Here is a 19,237-nt window from a genome sequence, read left to right on the forward strand (position 1 = left end):
ATTCAAGATCTTTTTGTGTGTGTGAAGATATTCTGTACCATTGAGATAACTATACCTTTCTATCCCCATTCAGTTTTTTCTAGAGGTCTAACATATCTAACTTTTGTAAAATTCCACTCACCTCCTTAACTTCTTTCTTATTTAATTTGTGGTTAAATTTATCTAGTTCTCAGAGGGGGAGGGTTGATGTCTCAAAATAGTATAGTTTTTTTTGTCTTTTGCTATAACTCACTTAACTTTATGTCTGAGAATTTGGATGCTATATCATGAGTCATATATGTTTAGTATTGATATTACTTCATTGTCTATGGTATCTTTTTTTTTTTTTTAGCAAGATGTAGTTTCCTTTCTTATTTTTGTTAATTAGATCTATTTTTGCATGCTCTTTCTCTAAAATCAGGATTTCTATCCCTGATTTTTTTTTTGGCTTCAGCATAACCATTATATATTCTACTCCAACTTTTTTTTTTTTATCTTTACTCTGTATGTTTCTCTTTTTTCAGATGTGTTTCTTATAAACAACAATTATAAGATCTGAGTTAATTCACTCTGCTATCTGCTTCCATGTTATGGAGAGTTCATCACATTCATATTAACAGTTGTGATTCACTAACTGTTTATTTCCCTCTTTATTTTTTCATTGTTTTTTCTCTTTCACCTTTCACCCTGTCTCTCCTCACTAGTTTTTTTTTTTTTTCTTTTAAGTACTATCTCCCTCAATATGTCCTCCCTTCCTTTAGCTCCCTTCCCTTTTCTTTTCCCCTTTCCTTCCTAGTTCCCTATAGGATAAGATAAACTTCTTTACCCACCTCAATGTGTTATTTCTTCTTGCAGGCAAAGTCAGTGAGAGTAAAATTCAAATAATCTTCCCTCATTCCCATTCTGCTGTTAAATACTATATAATCCTAACTATGGTTCCTTGATATTTGAATTGTTTCTTTCTGCCTACTTGCAAAATTTTCTCCTTTATTTTCTGATAATTCTGGAATTTGGCTGTAATATTCATTGGAGTTTTCATTTTGGAATCTCTTTAAGGAGGAAAAAATAACTATTTTGCCCTCTGGTTCTTGATAATTTCTTGGAAGAAGTAGTCCAGACTTAATTTTTTGATCATGCCTTTCAGGTAGTCCATAGTTCTTAAATTATCTCTCCAGGATCGTTTTTCAGGTCACTTGTTTTTCCAAGGAGACATTTTACATTTTCTTTTACTTTTTCATTCTTTTGATTTTGTTTGACTGATTCTTGATATCTCACACAGCTGTTAGCTTTCACTTGCTAATGGTACTGTTTAAGAAATTATTTTCTTCAATTAGCTCTTTTAATCTTCTTTTCCATTTGGCCCATTCTGTTTTTAAATTTTTTGTCCCCAATGGGTTCTTCTCTCATTTGGTCAATTCTATTTTTTAAAGAAGTTATTTTCTTCAGCTAATTTTTGTGCTCCTTTTCTAAGCTGTTGACTTTTTTAAATTTTCATAATTCTCCTGCTTAACTGTCATTCTTCTTCCCAATTTTTCTTCTGTAGCTCTTAGTCTCTTAGTTAATTTTTAAAATCTTTCTTCAGCTCTTTCAAGAAGACTTTTTGGGCTTGGGACTAATTCATTTTCCTCTTTGAGGCTTCATAAATAGCCATTTTGTCATTGTTTTCCTCTTCTGAGTTTATATTTTGGTCTTTCCTGTCACTATAGTAGCTTTCTATGATTAGACTATGGTTAGAGCTCTCTCTCTCTCTCTCTCTCTCTCTCTCTCTCTCTCTCTCTCTCTCTCTCTCTTTCTCTTGCTTATTTTTAAAAAATTGAGCTCACAACTCTTTGAGTACAGAGGATACAGGTCACTGGCTTTCTGTGCCAAGATCTCTGGCTGGCAGCTCATCCATTGCACTAGGAATAGAAGCCTCACAGATGGCCTGCTGTGTCACTAGCTTGCTGAGTCTGGACTATGGGGTCTCAATTGCTGAATTACCCATTGGTTTGCCTGGATATTGCAGGGCAGGGCTGCACTTCCTTTTTACCCAAGTGAAACAAGCCTTTCCTGAAGTTCTAAGTTATGTTGGGTTAGGAAATTGATTAAATGTCTTTTTGTTGCTTCAAAAGTCTTTAAAAGCTTGATTTAACATTGTTTCTGCAAGAGACTGGGGAAAACTCAGGCAAATTCCTGGCTTCTTTATGCCATCTTAACCAAGCATCAAAAATTTGTGAGCAGAGCAGCAAGTTATACAAATAGATCTAGCCATAAGAAAGAGTATTCTGATAATTAAGTAGAGGAGTGGACAGAATACTGGACCTGGAGTCAGGAAGACATGAGTTCTATCATCAGATCACGAGTAAGTCACTTAATCTCTGTCTCTTTTCCTTAGCTATAAGAGTATCTCATTTGATCACCATGATAATCCTGGGAGATATGTGCCATTATTATCCTCATTTTACAGATGAGTAAACTGAGTCAAACAGAAGTAAAGTGACTGACTAGTAGCTAGTGGCTCAGTGGATAGAGTATGAGACCTGGAGTCAGTAAAACTCCTCTTTATGAGTTCAAATGTGTCCTCAAACACTTGCTTAGTAGTGTGATACCGGACAAGTCATTTAACTCTATTTGCTTCATTCTCCTCATATGTAAAATAAGCTAGAGAAGGAAATGGCAAACTAGTGTCTTTTCCAAGAAAACCCCAAATGAGGTCATAGAATCATATCAGCAACAACAACTAATAATTTCCTAACCCAAGGCTAGAATTCCATCCATTGTGCCCAGTGTTCTTCTCAATGCTGGTGAACAGCACTCTTTTTTAAGTTTTGCAATATAAATGTGCTTTTTTTCTTTTTTTAAAATTATAGATGTTTATTTACAAGATATATGTATGGGTAATTTTTCAGCATTGACAGTTGCAAAACCTTTTGTTCCAATTTTTCCCCTCCTTCCCCGCATCCCCTCCCCCAGATAGCAGGTAGGCCCATACATGTTAAATATGTTAAAGTATATGTTAAATACAATATATGTATACATGTCCATATAGTTATTTTGCTACACGAGAAGAATCAGACTTTTCCAAGTGTACAATTAACCTGTGAAGGAAATGAAAAATGCAGGCAGAGAAAAATAGAGGGATTGGGAATTCTATGTAGTGGTTCACACTCATTTTCTTGAGTTCTTTCACTGGGTGTAGCTGGTTCAATTCATTACCGTTCTATTGGAACTTATTTGTTTCATCTCATTGTTGAAGAGGACCACGTTCATCAGAATTGATCATCATATAGTATTGTTGTTGAAGTATATAATGATCTCCTGGTCCTGCTCATATAAATGTGCTTTTAATCTGAAGTTTAATAGGCAGATCTTTACTCATGGACCAACATGACTATCCTCCAAACTCAGTGGGAGTCTTGTAGAGTATTTTAATCAGTCTGCCAAAATAAGGGTGGTAACCAAAATCAGGCATAGATAAAATTAAATTGATTTATTTGTTGAGTGGGATTATTTAATTTGATTCATTACAATATCAACATTTATTAAGGATCTCCTCTGTACTATACATTGGGGATAAAAAGAGAAAAGTGAAACAGCTCCTGTCCTCAAGGTATTCTGCCCCCGCCAAATCATTCTAAATTCACTACATTTGCTGCAGAATTTTTCTCTCTGGTAATAATTATATGTTAGATTCATTTATTTATGTCATTTCCAGGTTGAGATAATATAATCATATCAACAGCAACATCGTGTGATGATGGGTATCTCCCTGTGTTTTATACTACTTGAAGACATGCCTTAAGTGCATTTCCACAATAATAGTTAATGGTGGTCTCATGTTGTTTATATTCTTTAGCACTACAATTTCTTTTGCTCATTTTGATGTTAGAAATAATATAATAAAGCAGGTTTTGAATAAGCACTAATAACCTGAGATCCATAGAAACATCCATTAGAAACATACAATCTTGTTGATGGAGTCAAAGGCTAGTTAACGTTTTATTTATTTGGTAAGGGAAATCACAAATAGACAACAGAGTAATATTTTGAGTTAGAGAATATTCCACTCCAAGAACTGATGATGGAACTGAGAATGTTGAGCCTGGAGAAAAGATGCATACAATAAGCTGTCTTTGAGCATTTGAGTGATTGTCCTCTGAAAAAGGGTTTGAATTTGTTCTGCTTGGCTAGGCAACATAAGAAGGAGCAATTGAGGGAAGGTAAAAAAGGGCAGATTTAGATTTTAGGAAAAGGAAGGAAAGAAAAAATGGAGGGAGAAAAGAAATTTTCTAATAGGTGTTGGAATCTTTATAAATTGTTAAGTCATTAGAGTTGATAGAGACAATAATTATCTAATTTAGCATGGTAAAGTATCACTGATCTGATCTTACAAGGAGATGTTTTGGGCCAGAACCTGAAACAAGGTACTAAGTAGAACTAATTGATACAATGCTTGTGTTCACACCTTTACTCATTGGAGTTCACAAGTATGGGAGATTCACAAAGTGAACTTTTTAACTTTGTGAATTCACACCTCCCTTAGGTGTGCCTCCAGAAGGAGGAGTCAACCTTTGAGAGATCATATATAAAGAGTCTCTTAGCTTTGGGTTAGTGAGTTACTTTGGGTTAGAGAGAGTTACTTTGGGTTAGAGAGAGTTACTTTGGAACATTGACTGGAGTTGGAGAGAAGAACTCTGGGAGGAAGCCCACAAGCCCTCTCTCCGAGGCAATCCTCTCTCCGAGGATTCATTCCATTTTCCACTTGGCTGGCTGGAGGCTGAAGAAAGAAGAGGCAAAAGAAAAGGACAATCTGCAAAAGCTCTTGGATCCAAACAGAGAGATAGGCCTCAACTATTTTAGAAGGAGAAAATAAATGTTTGCATTTTTACCAGCTGGCTACATTTTGGGTGATTATGACTCTTAACTGAAACTAAGGTAGCTTCCAGAAAACCTCCCCAAGAAACCTGCTCTCCCTCAGAGAAAACCATTATATTATATTTTAAAGAAGAAAAACACCACAAACAGGGGTATTTGAATGTGAAATATACTTCTTTAGTAGACAATAAAATCTCCACTACTAAATATCTTCAGGCAGAGTCTAGATAACTTCACATCAAGAATAATTTTTGACAGAATTCTTCTTCACTATAAACTGAACTAATCATTTTCTTCCTCTCTACATATGATATTCTATAATAGCCATTTCTCTGACTGTCCAGGAAAACAGAGAGGAGGCATGACTAATTTACTCTTGGTTATAATCTGTTGGTATAAATTAGTGATCCTAGAGATTCATTATGGAATCAAGGAATGGATATAGACGAGACCTGTGATTTCATAGATATAGGAAGCTCCCAGATGGGAATGCTTTCTCCCATGGAATTAGCTCATTATAACTCATATTGCTCCTTAAATTTACAAAATTACTTCCTTACAATAACTCATAACAATTATTTTATGTAATTCTAGTATTATATACCCATTAGACAGAAGGGTAAACAAATCCCTGGGGAAAAAAAGGCAAGTGAATTTTCCTTGGTTACACAGCTAGCAAATGTTGGAAGTGGACTCAAGGTTAGATCCTAATGGCTCCAAGTCTAGTCCACATCCAGTTTATCATGTTGTCTCCAAAGAGCCATCTTTAATCCATGATTTTCTCATTTTCCACAATCTTTCTTTTCCAGTAATATGTGTGATCACATAGCAATTTTGACTCTCAAAATAAATCCTAGTAAGAAATGCCCATGTTTCAACTTGATTTAGAAGTATTTATCTCAAAGACAGGGATAGAATACAATAAATAATGTTGGTCCACTGGTTAGAGGCATGAGCAAGATTCCTCTACATCTATCTGAGTAACTACCATTTAGCATTATGATTCTCCCAAAAAATAAGTCAGTCTGACTGGGGTGAATTTCTTTATTCAGACAGTTGTCTTTGGGTAAAGAAAAAGAACTCAAAGGAAAGGTAGCATTCTAATTCTGATGTCCCTATTGCAGCTTTGGCAAAATACTATTTCTAACATTCAAGACTAATATGATTGTATTAATCAATAGATACTTAGAAAACAAAGTTTAGAAGACCATCACATTGTAAGATACGTAAAATATGCCAGGTTGGTCTTGTCAGGAACTTAGACCAGGACTTGGTGAAATAAGTTTTTATTTTATTATTATTATATGAATCAACTAAGTAAAACAAAAAATGACCTTCCAGGGTCAGGTAGGTGGCACAGTGAATAGGGCACCAGCTCTGAAGTCAGGAAGGCCTGAGTTCAAATCTGGTCTCAGACACTTAACACTTCTTAACTGTGTGACCCTGGGCAAGTCACTTAACCTCAATTGCCTTAGCAAAAAAAAAAAAAAAATTAAATTACCTGTTAACAGATAAGTATGACTGCTTTCTCCCTTTTATTTTCCAAAATTTCTTTGATTGCATGAGGAAAGGATCTGAAGTTTTAGACAATGAGAAATATTTTCCTCCTAAAAGTCAGACCAATTATAAACAGTTACTAAAGACAGAAATGAAGGAAATAATGGCATGTTCTTTGCAGCTGCTTCCCCAATTTAATACCTTCTAGCCTAGATGGTTAGTCACAGAACTCATATTGTTTACTAAAATCCAAAGGTTTTTTCCTAGACAAACTATTGGCCAATGCTATTATCCTATGTGCTTGTGAAGCCCATTTTTTCAAGACACATATAAGATTTGTAAATTTATCACTATTAAATTATATCTTATTAAATTCAACCCTATGTTATAATGAGTTAAAATCTTGTTTGGAGACTTATTGCCATCCAGTGTGTTAACTATCCCTTTCAACTTTGTATTGCTGGCAAATGTCATATATAACCCTTCATTCAAGCCATTGACATAAGTGTTAAAAAGCACTGCTCACCACCTTTTAAACTCTCAGCAAAGCTTTTATGAGGACTCTTTGAATTTGATAATTTAGGTAACTTTGAAGCTACCCATTTATACTGTTGCCTGACAGGCATTTCTCCCTTTCCCATAAGAAGAGAATGAAATATTTAGCAAATGTTCCACTAAAATCTAAGTAGGCTATGTCTGTAATATTAATCTGGTATATCAATTTAGTATTCCTTTCAAAGAAGGAAAAGTTAATCTGGCATAATGTATTGTTGATGAAACTGTTTCATCAATATTTCTTTTATAAAATTTTCACTTAACATCTCTTTAATATTTATTAATTTCCTTATTTGTTGGTTTGTTTGGTCTGGACTTATAATTTCAGCAATATAGGGAATTCTAAGTGAAGAAAGTGTGAAAATTATTACATTAGATTGTTTCTGGGAACAGCAAGTTGCCTAGCCATGATTATTGTTATTGCTATTATGTGGCAGACATAGGACTTGAACCCTTTTTTACAGATTTAGTAACTAGTCCTCTGTCTCCTGTTACACAGAATATTCTGCCTCTAAGTCTGAAATCCTATAATTTTTCCAGAAATTTGTTATTTTCCATGGCCTATAAATTGTAGATTATACAAACAATTTGTTTTATTCTGTCTCTTTTTAATTTTAGAATCTTGTTAAAAATTTCTCATACTCCTTGGCCTATCAGCTGTACATTCTCTTCTCTTCCCTTTTTTGAAAACTGGGACAACTTGTGCTTTCTTCATGCTTGCAGTATTATTTTATATCATTGTTCTCCATGTTCATGCAAGTTCTCCATGATCTTTCATTTGCATTTTTACATTATTCATGGGATTCATTTTAGATTTATTATATGGACCCAGATAGATCTGAAGGAGAAAGTGAGATTGGTGACTTTGTACAGCTAATCCTCACTTAAATTCAATTCACTTGCATATCATAGCATCACTTCCTGATATTATGGTCCTCTGATAATGAAGGGGAAAAAGGGAAAAGAACCCACATGTGCAAAAATGTTTGTGGCAGCCCTTTTTGTAGTGGCAAGGAACTGAAAACTAAGTGGATGCCCATCATTTGGGGAATGGTTGAATAAGTTATGATATATAAAAGCAATTGGAATATTACTGTTTTATAAGAAATTATGAACAGGCTGATTTCAGAAAAGCCTGAAAAGACTTACATGAAATGATGCTGAGTGAAGTGAGCAGAACCAGGAGAACAGAAGAACCAGAACAGAAGCAAGAATATATGATGATTAACTGTGATGGACTTGGCTCTTCTCAAGCTAATTCCAATAGACTTACATAGAAAGTGCCACTCACATCCAGAGAGAGACTGAATGTGGAGACTCACTCATATTAAAAACGGCTAAATGACTTGCCCAGGGTTATATAACCAGTAAGTATCTGAGGCTAAATTTTAACTCATGTCTTCCTGACTCCAGATCTGTTGTTCTGCTAAGCCACCTAGCTTGATTTCTAGCTTCTTGAAAAGGTTGACTTCTAGATTCATATAGCTGCAGTACAGTCAAGTCAACCACCAAATTAATTCATAATTTTATATGTTATTTTATGCATGTGCTTGTTGTCTCCTCTGATAGAATTCAAGATTTTTAAATATTCAGATTATCTCTGTATCCCTACGGCCTAGCATAATATCTGTAACATAGTTGTCAATGTGACTCCTTAATAGAGCCATTCTATGAATAGCCAGTACAATAGAAATTCTAACACCTTGTAGATTTACAAATGTACTTGCTTATATAAGTCCACATGGTAATGCAGAACTTGATTGTTAAAAATTCATGACATTTCCCCCCATTAAACAAGTTATTCTAGTATAATAGTATAAAAGTTCAGCCATGTATAAGACTTAAGAGTGAAGAAAGATCTGGATTCAAATCCTGCCTCTGAAACATAATGAATGTATTTTACTACTCATTGATCCTTTTTAAGAGGGAATGAGAAACAAATAATCTCTCCAGAAACTCTAGGATTATAATTGACAGAACAGTTGTGGATCTACATTGGCAGAAGGAATTTCCTTACTGATAGTTCCCTATACAAGTGAAAACACAGGCCCAGTCCTACCTCTAGCCTCCTACCCACCAAAATAAATAGTTACTTATTTCAATAATAAAATAATTAACCTTTATAGAACTAATATATTTCAATAGTTATTCACATTTTTAGAAAAATATTGACTGTTACTAAAATAGAAATGTAAAAGTTTAAGAGAGATTCTCTCTCTCTCTCTCTCTCTCTCTCTCTCTCTTTTTCTCTCTCTCTCCCTTTATTGCTGAATTTAAAGTTCTTTATTAGTTCTAATTTTCATTGTATAGAGCAGAAAGCATGTTTTTAACTCAAGAAGATAAACCATATTTTAATTAAAATTTAATCTGCATTCCAGTCTGAGTGTTATAACTGAGTGTTATAAAGTTGAAATATGTCATATTTGAAATCCCTTTGTTTACCTTCAGATTTAACATTTTAAATCCTGATAATTTTTTAATGCAAATTTGCTTAAAACATTGTACAGATTATTTTTAATACTTTCCCAAAATGAAATGCTACTGACATTTTTTTAAATTATGAGTTAAATTATAACATTGTTATGTTTTGTTTTATTTTTTGACTTCTCTGACCTCTGTCATCATTAAAATCACTCTCTCTAACCAAATAGTTTGGGAAGTTGATTTTTTTAAAAGCATAGAATGTGTATTTGTGTGTATGTGTGTGTGTGTGTGTGTGTGTGTGTGTGTGTGTGTGTGATATAAATTGTTAAACTTCTTGGTTTTCTTCCACCCTGACTGTTCTTTCTCTGATTCCTTTCTTGGATTCATCTGTATCAACATCCCTAAAAATCAGTTCCCAAAACCTCTGTCCTGTTTCCTTTGCTCTCTATACTGCCTCAGTTGATGACTCATCAACTCTATAGATTTAATTCTTGTAACTTTGCAGATGGTTTCCAATTTTGTTTTTTATCCAATTTTGTTTTTTATCCTATCCTGGTTTCTTTCCTAAACTCTGGTTCTGAGTACAATACAAAGTGTTATTTGGGCATTTTGCACATCAAAAAACACTCAAAGCCTACTTTTGATTGAGCGTGGTTTGATGAAAACAAATGGAATTAAGATGAGCATCTATGATTCATTTTTTAATTTATTTTTCACATTTAATGTTCTCTCATTAACATATTCTCAGTAAGTAAAGAATAGTCCTTCATATCTATAATAGTCTAGCAAAATAAATTCCCATATTAGTTAAACAAACAAAAATGTTTGTTTCTGTCTAGATTTGAAGTTCATCACACCTCTGTAAGGAGCTGAGTGAAATGTTTCATCTTCAGTTTTGAAAACTCATGGCTTATCGTTGCAGTAATGAGTTCTAAAAGATTTCAGATTTGTTTTTTCCTCATAATGTTATTATTATACAAATTGTTTTACTAGTTTTGCTAGCCCTAAATTCTTCTTACTTTCTTCTGAAATTCTGTTTTTAGCATTTTTTATGGGACAATTAATTCTATTCATATATGATTTTTTTGGTAACCATTTTCTAAGAGGATGGCAGCCTATCAAGTTCTACCTTTTGGCTATTGTTGACTAATATTATTGGCTAATAACTACTATAAGTATTTTTGTACATATGAGTCCTTTTCCTCTTTATTTGATTACTTTGATCAATAGCTTTTGTATGTTATAGCTGGGTCAAAGTTTTTGCAGGGACAGTTTGGTAACATTCTGGGAATAGTAATTGGACATTTATATCATATAATATCTATAATACATAATACAGTGTTTTTAGAGATTAGAAAAAAAAGTAAATCCATTTGATAGAGCTTTATGAAAACACACATACACAGTGTGCAAGATCCTTGAAGGCAGATATTAGTTTGAATTTTGTCTACATAACTTGACAGCTCTTGGAGTGTCTGGCTCATGGTAGTTGATTAACAATTCATCTTTATGAAATCTCTCCAGTGTCTAAATGCTTATGATTGTCCTTTCTTTGGTCTATAGGAGTCTGAACTTATTGAATTAAGGGAAACTATAGAAATGTTGAAAGCTCAGAATTCTGCTGCACAGGCCGCCATTCAAGGAGCACTTAATGGCCCCGATAATCCCCCCAAAGGTATGTTTCCTCCAAATATTATTCCTGGCTCTTTACAAAAATGCTAACTTTATCATTTTACGAATATGGAAATCTTAGCTGATGCTGAAAATTAGGGAGGTGATGGTATTTTCGTGAATTTAAGGACACAATATCACAATGATTGTTTGGGAATAATAAGCTATAGGTTAGTAAAATCTGACTCAATACCTATAAATACTATCTTTTTAAAGAAAAATATCCTGTGATTGATATGTTTTTACACTGAACATTTACTGTTGTTGTTGTTGTTGTTTTATGTATTACATTATGCAACACTTTAAACTAGTCTAATATGGTATATGAGTTGCCATATAGAAATGATTGAGATAAAAAAGCAGATATCTTTCTCACAAAATAATTTATTTTATATCATCAAATACCTAGTTTAACTGGTACCCTTAAAATAACATTCAACATTCCTTATCCTTATATTTGTTTAGGATGCATCCACTATTCAAGATGTACCTTTAAACTATAGAATAAATTAGTTCTATAGTATTATAACTGGTTAATGTTTAGCAACTTTTTTCAGGGAAAATTGATATGCTTTATGGTGAATTGTTATGCCATAGGTACATTTTTTAGTGCTATAATAAAGTGGTTTTTGTTCTAAATCTTGAAGGTTTAAATGGGTTCCAGGAAGGATTTATAAAACCTTAATCCTTTCTCTAATACAACACAAGTCATGGTAATAAAACTCAGTGAAGGATTTCTTTATTCTTGGGAAACAGGTAGTTCAATATATCAATCAGATCTGGAAGTATAAACTATAATTCCATAAAAGGTTGGAAGGGAAGAAATTAATTTAGTTTCAATAGTTAAAGGAAGGATTGTTAGGATTTAGACTGAACCAAAGTTCTATCTTCATTTAGTGTCTTTCCTGTTTCTTCAAGTACTTTGGTCATGTCTCAGTGTTAGAAGGATTAACAGGTCACCCATTGAATAATAAAAATATGTATACCATATTGATTTTAAATATCTGTTGTACTGATTAACAACCCTAAAGATTGAGTGAATTGTTTGCCTATCAATAGGCTATTTCAATGGTCATAAATTTAAATTGAAATTGGCTTTAAGTGACCATGTTTGACTTATGGACTACACATGCTTTCATTTTAAATGTCAAGAACTAAATATCAAATAAATCTCTGACATGGGCTTACAGATGGTGGTTTTCATCTTACTGAGCATATCAAGCATCTTTTTAATGTGTCCTGTTATAATAGTAATATATGAAAATAAATATAAAAACACTACTTATCTCTAATAATCTAGGCCGGGGCTTCTTAATTATTTTCTAACTGTGATTCCCTTCTTCCCAAGGCATATTATAAAAATAAAATATCTACATAAATAGGTATACAACACAAACATTTACTGATAATAAATCATAATTTTGCAACCTCCATATTCAGTTATAGGGCCATACTTCACATTTTAGCTAGGCTCTAGACAACTCTGTGACCTATAAGTTTCAACATAATTACCATAAATAAATGGAAGTTTTTTTTTTTTTCTTCACCTGGCACTTTCCTATATATTAAAAAAAGAAATCAGAGATAAATTACTAAAGTTTGGAAAATAATAAGCCTTTAATCAATGTTTGATGACTGACTGTACCTGTTATCATTAGCCATCAAGCAGCACTAAAATAACCCTTCAAATCTCTAGTCTAGTCTCTATTCTGTGTGATTGATTAGTAAAAATAAACTAATTAAAAGAAAATGTACAAAACAAAGTAAGCTTTTACATAACAATTAGAAAAGAAATTATCATTAGTAGCTAAATGGCAAGAAATATTCATAGATCTCTCTCTGTTGTTCTTCTCTGCTTCTTCCCTTTCTCTTTTCCACCACAATCTGTTCCTTTGTGTCTCCATATTTTTCCCACTACTTCCCTTTTCTCTTATTTTTCTTTTAGATCTCCACATTAGAAGGCAGCATTCCTCAGAAAGTGTGTTCAGTATCAACAGTGCTACAAGCCATTCCAGTATTGGCAGTGGTAATGATGCTGATTCTAAGAAAAAGAAAAAGAAAAACTGGGTAAGTTCTTATGATCAATTTGCCTCATAATTTATATATTGACTATGTTTCCAACATTAGGAGAATTTGATGATGTATTGGAATTCAACTGTAACCTTAAGAGTCAAACTCCATTTATTACTAATTCAATGACCATGTATCAGTATGGCCTGGTTAAAATGAAATGAGGCCTCTTCATCTTCACCAATAATCAATCAGCAAATATTTGAATGCTTATGGTGCCAGATATTAGAGAAAGTGTTTATAATAAAAAGGGGAGAAGAGAAGAGAGGAACAATCCTTTCTTTCAAGGAACTTACATTCTGTGGAATGGGGTGGAGTAGGGGAGTTCCAAAGTATAGAATGATCAACTCTCTCCCACTCCATGCAAAGGTAATCTGTTACATTATCTTCTGGGACAGTCTAACTATATTCACCAAGTAAAAGTGATAGGGATAGTCAATTTGCTTCATATGGAAGGAAGGAAGAAAGAAGAAGGAAAAAAAGAAAAGATCATAGCTACTGGAGGACAAATAGTAATATATTCAGTGTAATTCCAATTATCAGGAATAGTTCCAGCGCATAATACTTTGCATTGGACACACTGGACACAAACCACTGGTGAACAGAGTGATTACCTAAGTGAAATTTTTTGATGAAATTAAACACATACATATCACAAGATCTTATTGGTGTGTTTTCTATTAAATAATGAAAGACATATCTTTTTTGTTTTAAAAAAAAGTTTATGCAGGTAATATTTTTAAATACTGATCAGCCTTCATTCTCTTGATTTGTAATTCCACACTCTTTCATGTTTCTGCAAGGTGAACTCTAGAGGAAGTGAGGTGAATATAAAACATGGACAATTTGGTATGCATTTATTAAAAAAAAAAAAACACTTATCTTGGCATGATTGCTATTCATTTTGGCAGTAAGCTTATAAAAGCTTTTAAAAACCTTTTAAATTAAAAAAAATACCTTTTAAAAACAGATTATTTTTTATATCTTTTCTTTGTGTCTTTTTCATTTTAATCTCAATCTATAAAGAGAGGTAATATAGACACTTCTTAATAAAACCATAGGGGATATCAATTTTCTTTTTGAATAGGTTGGGAATTTAAAATTTAAATAGAAAATGGCACTTAATAGAGAGCAAGGTGATTTGATTTTATTAAGCTTTTTAAATTGACAATATCAGCAATGGCTGATATTTTTGTAGTGATGAGGTAATTATTTAAAACCAAGTACCTTGAAGAAACCTTGGGCATGGGCACTGGTCAAAGGTGCTTGGTTTTAAATGAATGCTATGACAGCCATGATGCTCATTTTGTTCTTGTCTGAAAATCATCAATGTCTGCTCTGTGCTGGATTAATGTATTTTTTAAAGCAATACAAAGTATTGATATTAGAGATACCATGTTGCATATGTTAATCCTCTGCTTCTAAATACTGACCCCAGGCAGTGGCTAGGACAGCATCTGCAAACTAACTTCTTAAAAGAGCAACAAAAAAACACTTTTTCATTATACACAGAAAAGAAGGAGAAAACTTATGTTTCTCTTTCTTTCAGCTGAGGAGCTCATTCAAACAAGCCTTTGGGAAGAAAAAATCTGCCAAGCCCCCTTCTTCGCATTCTGACATAGAAGAACTGACTGATTCATCTCTTCCATCATCACCGAAGCTGCCTCATAGCTCTGGTGACTGTGGGTCAGTATCCATGAAAGCCTTCACAATCAGATTCTATGTAAGTCATATTCTAGATAGGCTGCTGATTGGTGGAATAAAAAAGCAATCAGCAAAATGAGGTACTGGACTTTGGATTTAGCCCTCTTCTATTTCTACTTTTTAAGTCCACATTTTAAATTAAACATGAGTCAGCCAAAATTTTCCAATATAGCAATCCCCATTTTTGGACATATTTTCATCTTCATATTCTCTTCCCAAATATGACAATACATACTTTCCTTTCATATAATGGAAATGAACTGTCTCCCTGTATCTCTCCATTTCCCCCCTTTAAACGACAATCTTTGCTTCTTTCTATTTGCATTTGTCTTCTGTCTGTCTAATTGTACATGGATGAAGGTCATCTCTTGTGTGGGCACCAAAGAAACGACAAAATGGCCATGTCATCTACAAGCACAGATCCCGGTAAAAGGCGTGTGGTGCATGACACTCTGTACATAGCCCAAAAGCAAGCCTGAAAAATGTTTTTTTTTCTTCCTGAGAATCATTTGCATGTTTTCCAGAAATGAAATATTCTTTTAGTATATTGTAGGGAGGCAATCTGCTAGTGAAAAATTTACTAAGCCTCATATCAAATAGAAGACTTATTTTTGAATCATAACTTTATCACTTATTTGATAAATGACCCCCAAGCCCCAAAAAGTCAAGACTTTGAGACATTTTTTTATATGTAAGATGGGAGAAATAATATCATAGAGTTGCAAAGGACCTCAAAGAAAAATAATAAAGTCTAATGTTTTCCCCTGATAGAATATGAATCTATCAAGGGCATGAATGGTTTCATTTTCTCTCATTGTACTTCCACTGCCTAGTACAATGGCTGGCACATAGTTGGAACTTTTTAACTGTTTATCAATTTATTGATTGAACTCTATAACATTCTTGACAAATGACCATCCATACTCTAAGTAAAGATTTTCCATGTTTGGGAGATCATAACTTTACCCAGGCAATCATTCCATTTTCAGCTTTTGCTGATTGAACATTTTTCCCGATATTGAGTGAAAATTTAGCTCCCCGTAACTGACACTCATTAGTTTAAATTTTTGTCTCAGAGGCCAAGCAAAACAAATTAAATTCTCCATCCACAAATCCACATCCCCATTTTAAAACAGTGGTTGTTTCTCCACTAAGCTCATCTCTTCTCAAAGTATTATTCTCCAAGTACTATCCCCATTTCTTTCAAGTGATCTTCATAGGGTATGTTTTCAAATGCCTTATCACCCTGTTTGCCTTCTTCGAGATGTTTAACAACTTATCAGTGTCCCAATTACTATTAATTATTCTTGCCCTACTTACTTTTCAAGGTTTCTAAGGGAAAAGTATTTATGAAAAGGGAACTGCTATGTAAATGGAAGTGTTTGTTATTGCAGATTAATCATATAAATGAATTGTAGAAATTGTGACATGGTACAGAATTGGCTTGGGAGTTGTTGTAGACTCAAATCTTTTCATTGCCATTTTCAACTTGCTAAAAGTAAAAGTTGCTAGACTAGTGCTGACCTGTGTTTGAAGAATAGGTTCCTTACTTGGAACTCTTAGAACAATGAAATCACAGATGTCATCCTCTGCTAACCCCCCTCAAAAAAAAAAAGTTACAGATGAGAAGCCAATATGTATTGACAGAGATACTTTCCCCAATGATAGTTGAAATTCTAGGCCATTTCCCCTTCTCTCCAGTAAATAAAAGTATAAAAACTGATCTATACTTTTCTAATTCTCTAATACAATTAATTTGGCTTGTCATCCTTCTCTAAGTCCTGATATATCTTCAAAGTGCTGACTTAACTCATGGACCTGGAAGACAATGGAAATGGAAGAAAACTTCTTAGTTCTTACAAAGATACTAAGACTTTAAGAATGAATGTGGTGATAGACAATTCTCATATAAGAAATAGATTATTGTTTTGAAGGTTCATCACCAGAAGCTTTGGCACTACGTGTCAGATGTCGATGGGCACAATACTGCAAGATTTTTAAATATTTAGGTATATTGCCCACAAAGTTATAAAATGTAGGAGCGAGAAATGCTCATGCCAAAGAAATAACAGGTCATTAAATTAAGTAACCATTATTTGTTCATAATTTCTTTAGTCTTTTCAGGCAAAGGCTGGGTGACCACTTGACTGATGTAGAGGGATTATTTTCACACAGAAGTTGAACTAAATCCTTCCAAGGAATTTCTTCTAACTCTGAGGACATTCTTACAATTAGGATCATGTTCTTAGACAATTCCTTTTTCTTCTTCTTCTTCTTCTTCTTCTTCTTCTTCTTCTTCTTCTTCTTCTTCTTCTTCTTCTTCTTCTTCTTCTTCTTCTTCTTCTACTTCTTCTTCTTCTTCTTCTTCTTCTTCTTCTTCTTCTTCTTCTTCTTCTTCTTCTTTTTTTGAAGTCTAATTGAGTAAGGGAGGGAAAAAACACTTTGTAATGATTTAATATTCATTAAACCTTTCCTGACACTAAAATGCAAAACAATCAAAAATATGAAAAGGTACTTTGTCAGTTACAAAGTGAAAATAAGAATGAATTCCTTTATCTCCATAAGTAACAAAAATTATCAGTAGTCAATCACTATCACAACATTGATGATGTGACTCTATTGTACTCAGGAGTTAGCTGGAGGCTATAAGCCATTAAAAAAATAAAAATGCATAAGAGGCAATGAGAATATAGAATGAAGTTTACAGTATCACTGGGGAAATATGTAAGACAGCATATGATTTAGTGCTAGAACAAGTGATATGGATAGGAAGAGTTATAGGATTTAATATTTTCGTTTATTTTTCTAGTGCTAATAATGAATTTGCCCTAATGTAGTCACAGTCTCTTATCTATGAAACCAAAAATATAATTTGTTAAGACAGCTGGTTGGGAACAGGGAGAAGATGATACAAAGCTAAATTTCCTGGGTGTGTTGGAATTTGTGATTTTAGCCCTATTAGCATACTCTGATGATCTGGTTCAATGAGGAAGAAAAAGCATGTGTTGCTCTTTGAAATGCCCAGGTCTAACCTTTCTGCTGTTTTGATGCTGTTCGTCATTTACTACTTTTGGATAATGTCTGCTTTCTTACCTTTATTCCTTAACACTTTGCTTGTTTAACTTCTGTCTATTAAACTTCATCATAGGATCATGTGATCATAGATCTTTAAGCTAAAAAAAGGTTTTAAATGAAAAATAAATGGATAGGGCAAGAAAGGATTGCCTATGTGTATCTTCAAAATTAGAAACAATAAGAAGTAGCTACAGAGAATACCAACTGGTATAACCAGAAATACATAGGGGACAAAAATACAAGAAAGAAACCAGGAGCAAAACCTGTGACCCCAAAAGTCTATTAATAAATGTGCTAAATTTAGGCAGCAAATAAGAGAAATCAAAGGTCCTAACAACAAAGAATTTTTAACCTTTTAGATAAAACATTTACCTGGGGATGAAACATTTAACTAGATCACAGATCTAGATGATTTTGCCTTATCCAAAAATAGCAGGACAGATAAATGGGATGTAGAGGTTGGCACAACATTATATTTTACAAAGTATACCCACATGAAAAAATGGAGGAATCAGAAGGGAGAAGCATGATGGAGCAAATGGTGGAACAAATTTGAGTGAAGATAATTGGAGTCTTAAAAAAACAAACAAACCTGGTATATATCATTACTTGGGTAGGAAGAGAAAACGAATGAAGAGTATTTGAAATAGATCACAAGGACACTGTATTAGAGTGGAAGTGAGAGAAGGAGGCTTCAACAACCCATCTTGTACAAAAGTAAAGTAGTTAATAACTTCAACATTTTTAGTGATAATTATTCAAAAGGTAGGGTAACCAATAAAGGTAGAATAACCAATAATCTCATTAATAAAAAGATTCTGACTGCTGGGATGGGAATTATGAGAAACCTAGATCAGAGGAAGGAACCATTGCTCTGGTAGACCTGGAGTGGAAATCTGGGCAATTTGATATATTTCTTAGACTTGGGGAAAGCAGATTTCAAAAGGTCTGAAGAAACTACAGGTTGGATCTCATGGAATAAAATACTTCAGAGATAATTAGCCCAGAAAGGATGGGACAAGCTTGTTTTTGTATTAAAAGGTGAAGCTTATTTATTTCTGAGATGGACGCAATTTGGGTTAAGTAACTTGCCCAGGATCACACAGCTAGTAAATATTAGGTGTCCTGAAATCAGTCTTCCTCACTTCAGGATAGATGTACCACCTAGTTTCAGAATACAAATTCTGAAGCCACAAAAATAAATTAAAATTGGAGGGAAAATTGGATTTATCAGAGAAGATAATCATAGACAACTCTTAAGGAAATTTAGAGAAGATGAAAGCAAGGTCAGGAAAGAGAAAAAAAAAACTAATATGCTTTGTTCCTATTGAAAAAATACAAAAGCTCAAAATGATCTTGTTGGGGAACCTAAGGACAACAATAACTATATTAAACATTGTCATATTGT

General features: G+C 33.4%; 1 protein-coding gene across 1 annotated transcript in view; it reads left to right on the forward strand.

Moving 5' to 3' along the window:
- NAV3 (neuron navigator 3) overlaps positions 1-19,237 on the forward strand; it is a 426,206-nt gene that overhangs the window by 363,075 nt on the left and 43,894 nt on the right. The window contains exons 24-26 of the mRNA XM_051962478.1: positions 10,873-10,984; positions 12,926-13,047; positions 14,600-14,736. Of these exons, the coding sequence (XP_051818438.1) occupies positions 10,873-10,984; positions 12,926-13,047; positions 14,600-14,736 (371 nt within the window). The remainder of the gene's footprint in view (positions 1-10,872; positions 10,985-12,925; positions 13,048-14,599; positions 14,737-19,237) is intronic.

The sequence above is a fragment of the Antechinus flavipes genome, chromosome 5, assembly GCF_016432865.1.
Source record: "Antechinus flavipes isolate AdamAnt ecotype Samford, QLD, Australia chromosome 5, AdamAnt_v2, whole genome shotgun sequence".
Classification (NCBI taxonomy): Eukaryota; Metazoa; Chordata; class Mammalia; order Dasyuromorphia; family Dasyuridae; genus Antechinus; species Antechinus flavipes.